Source organism: Rhinopithecus roxellana, chromosome 7 (genome assembly GCF_007565055.1).
Source record: "Rhinopithecus roxellana isolate Shanxi Qingling chromosome 7, ASM756505v1, whole genome shotgun sequence".
NCBI lineage: Eukaryota > Metazoa > Chordata > Mammalia > Primates > Cercopithecidae > Rhinopithecus > Rhinopithecus roxellana.
The window spans coordinates 84,552,718-84,565,116 of record NC_044555.1 but is presented as its reverse complement, the minus strand read 5'-3'; the positions used below and the strand labels follow the sequence as shown (position 1 = coordinate 84,565,116).

Sequence of the window (12,399 nt, the reverse complement as noted above, 5' to 3'; positions counted from 1 at the left end):
AGACTGGATTAAGAAAATATGGCACATATACACAATGGAATACTATGCAGCCATAAAAAAGGATGAGTTCATGTCCTTTGTAGGGACATGGATGAAGCTGGAAACCATCATTCTGAGCAAACTATCGCAAGGACAGTAAACCAAATACCGCATGTTCTCACTCATAGATGGGAATTGGACAATGAGAACACTTGGACACAGGGTGGGGAACATCATACACTGGGGCCTGTCATGGGGTTTGGGGCGGGGGGAGGGAGAGCATTAGGAGGAATACCTAATGTAAATGACGAGTTAATGGGTGCAGCACACCAACATGGCACATGTATTCGTGTGTAACAAACCTGTATGTTGTGCACATGTACCCTAGAACTTAAAGTATAATAATAATAATAATAAAATAAGGTTCCCTTTACTAAGCTACTGTTGTGCACCAACAGATTGTAGTTCGGAGAAGGCATTCAACAAATGAATATTGAATGAATTCTAACTCAGTTTTTGGAAAAGTGAAAAAATTAAATGGCCGATTTAGTTGACACCATCCAGAGAGGGAAAAAGGCCACTTGAACTGATGTTGCCAGTTGTTGGGTGAAACATAAACAAAAGAGGTAGGCATCTTTTTAATTTCTTAGTGTTCTCCCATCTTCAGAATTTATGCTCTTGATGAAGATAGTTCAATATTTCATGACACTTTTGAAAAGACTAAACTTTTTACTTACCTAGCTCTTCCTTATGTACATGTGCGTAGTTTTCGAACATGAAGGAAAAGAAGCTGGATAACTGGACAAAATAAAAAAAAATTAATCAATTAGTGAACCCTAAACAACTACTGTGGCAAATGCTGTTGGTGCTCCACCCGAGTGCCCTTACTCTCGTGGCGCATTCCTATCCCAGCTACTGCAGGTGCTAAGGGTCACATCTATGCTTGCCTCCAGAGGACTATCTGCGTCCAGAGCAACACAGGATAACACATGGACTCCCCTTCTGCGGGGCTGCCCAGAGACAACCACTGGCTGAAGCAAGGGTGTAACGGCCCAGTCCCCCACCTCCCTTGTCTCTGCCAGGGACAAATTGTAGTGCATTTCACACTTGACAGCTCCAGATGGGATCAGGCTGAGATCAGGCTTCAAAAAGTGCATCTTGGCCTAGCTTCTCCCCTGTCCTGTCTTGCATTCCTCACTCCCTTACAGGCTTTCCCTGAAAACACACCCTCAGTAAGTCACTTGTACCAGAATCCCTGTCTCAGCCTCTGCTTCTAGGAAATCCAACCCAAGACAGCTACTAAACTGTGTTCATTATGATCTCTTCTTTTCTTTTTTTTAAGATGGAGTTTCGCTCTTGTCGCCCAGGCTGGAGGGCAATGGCATTGTTTCGGCTCACTACAACCTCCGCCTCCCCGGATCAAGTGATTCTCCTGCCTCAGTCTCCCGAGTAGCTGGGATTACAGGTGCCCGCCACCATGTCCAGCTAACGTTTTTATATTTTTAGTAGAGACAGGGTTTCACCATGTTGGCTAGGCTGGTCTCGAACTCCTGACCTCAGGTGATCCACCTGCCTTGGCCTCCCAAAGTGCTAGGATTACAGGTGTGAGCCACTGCACCCGGTCATGATCTCTTTTCTTTTTGGTGGTGAGATTAAGAGTTAAGGAATATTCTTAAATATCAAATATATTTTGGAAAGAAAGGGAGGGAAAGGTGGAATTTCACCGGCATTCCAGCCACAATTGGGGTACTTGGCTCTATGGTCACCAGGTATCTGCAAAGACCTGCGTTTGTACAGCACAAATAATTTCTTTTTCAAGCCCTGCCTCTCATGAAAAGTAAACACTTTATCAATCTGGGAGTAGATCTGGGAGTTGGGAATTGAAAGAAGGAAGACTTTCCATACAGTTATCAAAATGTATGATTTTAACGCTGTTGATGATGGGTTTGTCAATTAACAGTCAATAGAAACCACAATGAGACATCACTTCACACCCACTATGATAGCTATAATCAAAAAGAGATAATAACAAGTGTTTGCAAAGATGTGAAGAAATTGGAGCCCTCAACCACTGCTGGTGGGAAGGTAAAATGATGGAGCTGCTTTGGAACACAGTTTAGCAGCTCCTCAAAAAGTTAAGCGCCAAGTTACTACATGACACAGCAATTCCACTCACAGGTCTATACCCAAGAGAACTGAAAACATATGTTCACACAAAAACTTGCATACAAATGTTCACAGCAGCATTATTCATAATAGCCAAAAGGTGGAAACAACCCAAATGATCCATCACCTGAGGAATAGATGACCAAATGTGGTCCATCTATACAATGGAATATTCTTCAGAATGAGTAATATTAACTAAAAAGGAATGAAGTCCTGATACATGCTACAACACGGGTGAACTCTGAAAGCATTATGCTAAGTAAAAGAAGCTGTGTCAGGCGCAGTGGCTCACGCCTGTAATCCTAGCACTCTGGGAGACCGAAAATGCAAAAATTAGCTGGGCGTGGTGGTACGTGCCTGTAGGTCCCAGCTACTCGGGAGGCTGAGGCAGGAGAATCGGTTGAACCTGGGAGGCAGAGGTTGCAGTGAGCTGAAATCACACCACTGCACTCTGGTGACAGAGCGAGATTCTGTCTCAAAAAAAAAAAAAAAAGAAGCCAGACACCAAAGACCACATAGAATATGATTCCGTTTATATGAAATGGCCAGAATAGGCAAATACACAGAGACAGAAAATAGATGAGCGGTTGCCAGGGACTGAGGGAAGGAAATGGGGGAATGACTGCCAATCAGTATGGAGTTTAGGAAGGGGGAAAGGAAAATGCCCTAAAATTGATTGTGGGGATGTTTGCACAACCCTGTATATATACTAAAAACCATTGCATTGCACACGTTAAATGGGTGAATTGTATGGTATGTGAATTACATCTCAATAAAGAATCAATAGAAAAGAATGTACTGGTGCTGGAATGTGTCTAAAGCATACCAATTTGGGGTTCATTCTACCTTTATATTTATCACTATATTATACAGTGCTTAAAAAGACAGCCTATGCTGAGGTTCCTAATCTAGACAAAGGGAGCGTCTGAATGAATCACAGTATATCATTTTTCTAGCTGCCAAAAATAAATCTAGCAATTTAGTTCTTTTCGGAATGTTCTTAATTATCTTTAAAGATTATAATGTGATACACAGATGTACGATTGCTAATAACTACAAATAATATCAAATAAAAATGAGAAGTCTCTCTTAACATCCCAACCCACACCCACCAATACCACTCCTGTCCTCAGAACTAACTACTGTAAACAATTTCCTGTGTATCTTTTCCCAGACTTTCGCTGTATGTTTCATGTTCTTTCACATGAGTGAGATAAACTCTACATATTGTTTTACAAGTTGACTGTTTCATTAGCAACTATATTGGAGATCTTTCTAAGATCTTTTTATTGTTAAAAGTACTTTTTTAAAATTAATGAGCATTAAAACTAGATTTATGTATTTTTTCAAAAGGCCTTCCTTGGCCAGGTGCAGTGGCTCACGCCTGTAATTCCAGGACTTTGGGAGGCCAAGGCAGATGGATCACCTGAGGTCAGGAGTTCGAGACCAGCTTGGCCAACATGGTGAAACCCCGTCTCTACTAAAAATTAAAAAATTAGCCGGGTGTGGTGGTGGGTGCCTGTAATCCTAGCTACTCAGGAGGCTGAGGCAGGAGAATCGCTTGAACCCGGGAGGCGGAGGTTGCAGCGAGCCAAGACCGCGCCACTGCATTCCAGCCTGGGCAACAAGAGTGAAATTCCGTCTTGAAGAAAAAAAAAAAAAGGCCTTCCTCACCCATGTATATTTTCTTCTAGAGCTTGCAGAGGTTTGCTCCTAGGAAATTCTGCCATTTTTTAACTCCTTGAAGTAATTTTTTCTTTTATAAAATGACAACTTTATTTCCTATTAAGGCACCTGCCCCAAAATAGAATAAGACTATTTTTATTAGTTAACCAGACATTGGGCAGCCCTCTTAAAAATGTGAACTTTGAGGGGGCGGAGCAAGATGGCCAAATAGGAACAGCTCCAGTCTCCAACTCCCAGCGCGAGCGACACAGAAGACCGGTGATTTCTGCATTTTCAACTGAGGTACTGGGGTCATCTCACTAGGGAGTGCTGGACAATCGGTGCTGCAGCCGGACAGCTGCTGCAGCCTGACCAGCGAGAGCTGAAGCAGGGCGAGGCATCGCCTCACCTGGAAGCGCAAGGGGAAAGGGAATCCGTTTTCCTAGCAAGGGGAACTGAGACACACAACACCTGGAAAATCGGGTAACTCCCACCCAAATACTGCGCTTTAAGCAAACAGGCACACCAGGAGAATATATCTCACACCTGGCCGGGAGGGTCCCACGCCCACGGAGCCTCCCTCACTGCTAACACAGCAGTCTGCGGCAATCTATCCGCAAGGCAGCAGCGAGGCTGGGGGAGGGGCGCCCACCATTGCTGAGGCTTAAGTAGGTAAACAAAGCCGCTGGGAAGCTCGAACTGGGTGGAGCTCACAGCAGCTCAAGGAAGCCTGCCTGTCTCTGTAGTCTCCACCTCTGGGGACAGCGCACAGCTGAAGACCAACAGGGGAAGCAGCGGGGGCCGGTGCAGACGCGAACAACTCTGTCTGACAGCTTTGGGGACAGCCGTGGATCTCCCAACGCGGAGGCTGAGATCCGAGAACGGACAGACTGCCTGCTCAGGTGGGTCCCTGACCCCTGAGTAGCCTAGCTGGGAGACATCCCCCACTAGGGGCAGTCTGACACCCCACACCTCACAGGGTGGAGTACACCTCTGAGAGGAAACTTCCAAAGGAAGAATCAGACAGGTACACTCGCTGTTCAGCAATATTCTATCTTCGGCAACCTCTGCTGCTGATACCCAGGCAAACAGGGTCTGGAGTGGACCTCAAGCAATCTCCAACAGACCAACAGACAGTCCTTCTGACTGTCAGAAGGAAAACTATCAAACAGGAAGGACACCTATACCAAAACCCCATCAGTACGTCACCATCATCAAAGACCAGACACAGATAAAACCACAAAGATGGGGAAGAAGCAGGGCAGAAAAGCTGGAAATTCAAAAAACAAGAGCGCATCTCCCCCTGCAAAGGAGCGCAGCCCATCGCCAGCAACGGATCAAAGCTGGTCAGAGAATGACTTTGATGAGATGAGAGAAGAAGGCTTCAGTCCATCAAACTTCTCAGAGCTAAAGGAGGAATTACGTACCCAGCGCAAAGAAACTAAAAATCTTGAAAAAAGAGTGGAAGAATTGACAGCTAGACTAATTAATGCAGAGAAGATCATAAACGAAATGACAGAGATGAAAACCATGACACGAGAAATACATGACAAATGCACAAGCTTCAGTAACCGACTTGATCAACTGGAAGAAAGAGTATCAGCGATTGAGGATCAAATGAATGAAATGAAGCGAGAAGAGAAACCAAAAGAAAAAAGAAGAAAAAGAAATGAACAAAGCCTGCAAGAAGTATGGGATTATGTAAAAAGACCAAATCTACGTCTGATTGGGGTGCCTGAAAGTGAGGGGGAAAATGGAACCAAGTTGGAAAACACTCTTCAGGATATCATCCAGGAGAACTTCCCCAACCTAGTAGGGCAGGCCAACATTCAAATTCAGGAAATACAGAGAACGCCACAAAGATACTCCTCCAGAAGAGCAACTCCAAGACACATAATTGCCAGATTCACCAAAGTTGAAATGAAGGAAAAAATCTTAAGGGCAGCCAGAGAGAAAGGTCGGGTTACCCACAAAGGGAAGCCCATCAGACTAACAGCAGATCTCTCAGCAGAAACTCTACAAGCCAGAAGAGAGTGGGGGCCAATATTCAACGTTCTTAAAGAAAAGAATTTTAAACCCAGAATTTCATATCCAGCCAAACTAAGTTTCATAAGTGAAGGAGAAATAAAATCCTTTACAGATAAGCAAATGCTTAGAGATTTTGTCACCACCAGGCCTGCCTTACAAGAGACCCTGAAGGAAGCCCTAAACATGGAAAGGAACAACCGGTACCAGCCATTGCAACAACATGCCAAAATGTAAAGGCCATCGAGGCTAGGAAGAAACTGCATCAACTAACGAGCAAAATAACCAGTTACTATCATAATGACAGGATCAAGTTCACACATAACAATATTAACCTTAAATGTAAATGGACTAAATGCTCCAATTAAAAGACACAGACTGGCAAATTGGATAAAGAGTCAAGACCCATCAGTCTGCTGTATTCAGGAGACCCATCTCACATGCAGAGACATACATAGGCTCAAAATAAAGGGATGGAGGAAGATCTACCAAGCAAATGGAGAACAAAAAAAAGCAGGGGTTGCAATCCTAGTCTCTGATAAAACAGACTTTAAACCATCAAAGATCAAAAGAGACAAAGAAGGCCATTACATAATGGTAAAGGGATCAATTCAACAGGAAGAGCTAACTCTCCTAAATATATATGCACCCAATACAGGAGCACCCAGATTCATAAAGCAAGTCCTTAGAGACTTACAAAGAGACTTAGACTCCCATACAATAATAATGGGAGACTTCAACACTCCACTGTCAACATTAGACAGATCAACGAGACAGAAAGTTAACAAGGATATCCAGGAATTGAACTCATCTCTGCACCAAGCGGACCTAATAGACATCTATAGAACTCTCCACCCCAAATCAACAGAATATACATTCTTCTCAGCACCACATCGCACTTATTCCAAAATTGACCACATAATTGGAAGTAAAGCACTCCTCAGCAAATGTACAAGAACAGAAATTATAACAAACTGTCTCTCAGACCACAGTGCAATCAAACTAGAACTCAGGACTAAGAAACTCAATCAAAACCACTCAACTACATGGAAACTGAACAACCTGCTCCTGAATGACTACTGGGTACATAACGAAATGAAAGCAGAAATAAAGATGTTCTTTGAAACCAATGAGAACAAAGATACAACATACCAGAATCTCTGGGACACATTTAAAGCAGTATGTAGAGGGAAATTTATAGCACTAAATGCCCACAAGAGAAAGCAGGAAAGATCTACAATTGACACTCTAACATCACAATTAAAAGAACTAGAGAGGCAAGAGCAAACACATTCAAAAGCTAGCAGAAGGCAAGAAATAACTAAGATCAGAGCAGAACTGAAGGAGATAGAGACACAAAAAACCCTCCAAAAAATCAATGAATCCAGGAGTTGGTTTTTTGAAAAGATCAACAAAATTGACAGACCGCTAGCAAGACTAATAAAGAAGAAAAGAGAGAGGAATCAAATAGACGCAATAAAAAATGATAAAGGGGATATCACCACTGACCCCACAGAAATACAAACAACCATCAGAGAATACTATAAACGCCTCTATGCAAATCAACTAGAAAATCTAGAAGAAATGGATAATTTCCTGGACACTTACACTCTCCCAAGACTAAACCAGGAAGAAGTTGAATCCCTGAATAGACCAATAGCAGGCTCTGAAATTGAGGCAACAATTAATAGCCTACCCACCAAAAAAAGTCCAGGACCAGATGGATTCACAGCTGAATTCTACCAGAGGTACAAGGAGGAGCTGGTACCATTCCTTATGAAACTATTCCAATCAATAGAAAAAGAGGGAATCCTCCCTAACTCATTTTATGAGGCCAACATCATCCTGATACCAAAGCCTGGCAGAGACACAACAAAAAAAGAGAATTTTAGACCACTATCCCTGATGAACATCGATGCAAAAATCCTCAATAAAATACTGGCAAACCGGATTCAGCAGCACATCAAAAAGCTTATCCACCATGATCAAGTGGGCTTCATCCCTGGGATGCAAGGCTGATTCAACATTCGCAAATCAATAAACATAATCCAGCATATAAACAGAACCAAAGACAAGAACCACATGATTATCTCAATAGATGCAGAAAAGGCTTTTGACAAAATTCAACAGCCCTTCATGCTAAAAACGCTCAAGAAATTCGGTATTGATGGAACGTACCTCAAAATAATAAGAGCTATTTATGACAAACCCACAGCTAATATCATTCTGAATGGGCAAAAACTGGAAAAATTCCCTTTGAAAACTGGCACAAGACAGGGATGCCCTCTCTCACCACTCCTATTCAACATAGTGTTGGAAGTTCTGGCTAGGGCAATCAGGCAAGAGAAAGAAATCAAGGGTATCCAGTTAGGAAAAGAAGAAGTCAAATTGTCCCTGTTTGCAGATGACATGATTGTATATTTAGAAAACCCCATCGTCTCAGCCCCAAATCTCCTTAAGCTGATAAGCAACTTCAGCAAAGTCTCAGGATACAAAATTAATGTGCAAAAATCACAAGCATTCTTATACACCAGTAACAGACAAGCAGAGAGCCAAATCAGGAATGAACTTCCATTCACAATTGCTTCAAAGAGAATAAAATACCTAGGAATCCAGCTTACAAGGGATGTGAAGGACCTCTTCAAGGAGAACTACAAACCACTGCTCAGTGAAATAAAAGAGGACACAAACAAATGGAAGAACATACCATGCGCATGGATAGGAAGAATCAATATCGTGAAAATGGCCATACTGCCCAAGGTCATTTATAGATTCAATGCCATCCCCATCAAGCTACCAATGAGTTTCTTCACAGAATTGGAAAAAACTGCTTTAAAGTTCATATGGAACCAAAAAAGAGCCTGCATTGCCAAGACAATCCTAAGTCAAAAGGACAAAGCTGGAGGCGTCACGCTACCTGACTTCAAACTATACTACAAGGCTACAGTAACCAAAACAGCATGGTACTGGTACCAAAACAGAGCTATAGACCAATGGAACAGAACAGAGTCCTCAGAAATAATACCATACATCTACAGCCATCTGATCTTTGACAAACCTGAGAGAAACAAGAAATGGGGAAAGGATTCCCTATTTAATAAATGGTGCTGGGAAAATTGGCTAGCCATAAGTAGAAAGCTGAAACTGGATTCTTTCCTTACTCCTTATATGAAGATTAATTCAAGATGGATTAGAGACTTAAATGTTAGACCTAATACCATAAAAACCCTAGAAGAAAATCTAGGTAGTACCATTCAGGACATAGGCATGGACAAGGACTTCATGTCTAAAACACCAAAAGCAACAGCAGCAAAAGCCAAAATTGACAAATGGGATCTAATTAAACTAAAGAGCTTCTGCACAGCAAAAGAAACTACCATCAGAATGAACAGGCAACCTACAGAATGGGAGAAAATTTTTGCAACCTACTCATCTGACAAAGGGCTAATATCCAGAATCTACAAAGAACTCAAACAAATATACAAGAAAAAAACAAACAACCCCATCAAAAAGTGGGGAAAGGATATGAACAGACATTTCTCAAAAGAAGACATTCATACAGCCAACAGACACATGAAAAAATGCTCATCATCACTCGCCATCAGAGAAATGCAAATCAAAACCACAATGAGATACCATCTCACACCAGTTAGAATGGCAATCATTAAGAAGTCAGGAAACAACAGGTGCTGGAGAGGATGTGGAGAAATAGGAACACTTTTACACTGTTGGTGGGATTGTAAACTAGTTCAACCATTATGGAAAACAGTATGGCAATTCCTCAAGGATCTAGAACTAGAGGTACCATATGACCCAGCCATCCCACTACTGGGTATATACCCAAAGGATTATAAATTATTCTACTACAAAGACACATGCACACGTATGCTTATTGCGGCACTATTCACAATAGCAAAGACTTGGAATCCACCCAAATGTCCATCTGTGACAGACTGGATTAAGAAAATGTGGCACATATACACCATGGAATACTATGCAGCCATAAAAAAGGATGAGTTTGCGTCCTTTGTAGGGACATGGATGCAGCTGGAAACCATCATTCTTAGCAAACTATCACAAGAAGAGAAAACCAAACACCGCATGTTCTCACTCATAGGTGGGAACTGAACAATGAGATCACTTGGACTGGGGAAGGGGAACATCACACACCGGGGCCTATCATGGGGAGGGGGGAAGAGGGAGGGATTGCATTGGGGAGTTATACATGATATAAATGACGAATTGATGGGTGCTGACGAGTTGATGGGTGCAGCACACCAACATGGCACAAATATACATATGTAACAAACCTGCACGTTATGCACATGTACCCTAGCACTTAAAGTATAAAAAAAAAAAAAAAAAAAAAAAAAAAAAAAAAAAACTTGCAAAAAAAAAAAAATGTGAACTTCAAAACTGAAAAACACCATCCTTTTCCCAAAGCACACACTCTCTCAATAACTAGTTCCAAGACAATGTCATGACGTGCTCTATTAAAGCCTTTCACCAAGGTTCCTCAGCTTCAAATGGACCCAAACTTTCATTCTTTCAATAACAAGGGGTAAAGAGAATCATTTTACCAAAAGAAGAGAAAAGCTTGCAAAACAGACCTGCATTTGGCCTTGTTCATCAGCATATTCGATGGACTGGAAGATGGTGAGGGCATAGTGTTGTCTGGCCTTCAGTCGAGCTTTGTAACCTCGGTACCAGTTCTGGATGATCAACGCAGCTTTCAGTGCTGCAGACCCACAGAATATGAAAGTCAGAGAAAAACAGTTACTATGCACCTGTTGGGAGAAGTAGGTGCTTCGGGGGGTGGGGGGGAAGCAGTCCACCTGGATTCCTAGGTTCTAAGAATATTAAAACACCAAACAATGAGATTGACTTTTATGTTTTTTATAAAATGTCCTTATGTCTCAAACACTCAGAGAATAATGATGGCACAGCCATTAGGAACAGAAGTTTTGGAGTAAGGCTGCCTGAACTTGAATCCTAGCTCTCTAATTACCGTCTATGTGACTTTGGGTAAGTTATTAAAACTCTCAAAACCTCGGTTTCCTCATCTGTAAAATGGGAATAATAACAGCGCCTACCTTTGACATGGCATAAGCATAGTAAATCTATGAATCTGTGTATACCCTATGAAGTAGCAATTCCATTCTTCACTGCGTACCCCAAAGCAATTCTCACACAGTCCATCAAGGAGACATATGGGGATGCAATTGCTTCTTTGTGGCAACAGGAAGTTTGATACAAATAGGCCTGGCTGCCTATCACTAGGAAAGAGAATCTGTACCTGTGGTGGGTGCACACCATGGAGTAGCACAACACAACTGGAAGCAATAGATTAAACAAACCCATAGTAACCTATTCAGTAGGCCTTAAAAACACAGTACTTCTATTTAGAATGGTTATTAAAAAGTTAGAGACAGAAAGAAATACTAGTTTAATCAATAAAACTATATAGATGCACACAAAACCACATTTCATAAGAACATATACAAAGGGAAAGATACACACAACACATGATGGACCGGTTATTTCTGGGGGGTGAATGTGCGTGGGATACATGAATAGAAGGGAATAAACTAACATAAGAAGGGGTCTTGCACAGACCAATGATGATAATGTTCAATGAGCTGATGGAGAAGTATGATTCACACCACCTTCTGCACCTGAGATTCGATTGATAAAATGCAGGTGGATAAAGAAACACACCCCCCCCACCCCCTGCATAGAGTTTCTATGAGGATGAAATGAGATGTTACAAGGGGAAAAGTTTAGCCCAATGCCTGGTAAAAAGCACATGCTAAGTAAATGGCAACTGGAAGTACTGTCTTGTTTGTGGACTATCCAGGCAGACTGTCTCTCTTCTGGGGAAGGTAGCCTTTGAGCCATCTTGTAGTTTCATCATATTGAAGAAAGAAATCAGGTAAGAGATAACGAGATTTAAAACACAGTCTCTTATGCCTCCTCGAGTTTTAGAGTGAAGAGCAATCAACACCAGCTGGCTCCTTTTATTCATGCTATCATTTTTCCCAGTTGGTGCATAAAAAATAAGAGTTGACTATAACAGGAATGATTTGAGTTCTGAAAGCAGGGATCCAGCCCCCGGTCCCAGCATCCTCTGGTTTAGTACTGCTGCAGTACACAGAATATCCCAGGACCTGGTCATCTGACAGGTTAATTTATTAGCTTCCCCAAGTCTCTTGGGTTCCAGGGACTCTTTCCATTATTCAGGTTCCAGAAAACCCCAGGAAATAGACCCAATGTCATGTATCATGAGCTTTATAGGGAAAAACCACAGGAAGAAGAAATAGAGTGACATGTTGTGGTGTTATAATATACATAGGATTTGGCTGTGTCCCCACCCAAATCTCATCTTGAATTGCAGACCCATAATTCCCACGTGTTGCAGGAGGGACCCAGTGGGAGGTAACTGAATCATGGGGGTGGGTCTTTCCCGTGCTATTCTCGTGATAGTGAGTAAGTCTCACGAGATCTGATGGTTTGATAAAGGGGAGTTCCCCTGCACACACACTCTTGCCTGCCACCGTGTAAGAT

The 12,399-nt window shown here is 42.1% G+C and overlaps 1 protein-coding gene across 1 annotated transcript in view; it reads right to left on the bottom strand.

The window, feature by feature from the left end:
* The window catches only part of PPEF1 (protein phosphatase with EF-hand domain 1), a 142,638-nt gene that overhangs the window by 92,221 nt on the left and 38,018 nt on the right, over window positions 1-12,399 (bottom strand). Inside the window, exons 5-6 of the mRNA XM_030934051.1 lie at window positions 10,446-10,573; window positions 717-777 (exon numbers count right to left, since the gene is read on the bottom strand). Of these exons, the coding sequence (XP_030789911.1) occupies window positions 717-777; window positions 10,446-10,573 (189 nt within the window). The remainder of the gene's footprint in view (window positions 1-716; window positions 778-10,445; window positions 10,574-12,399) is intronic.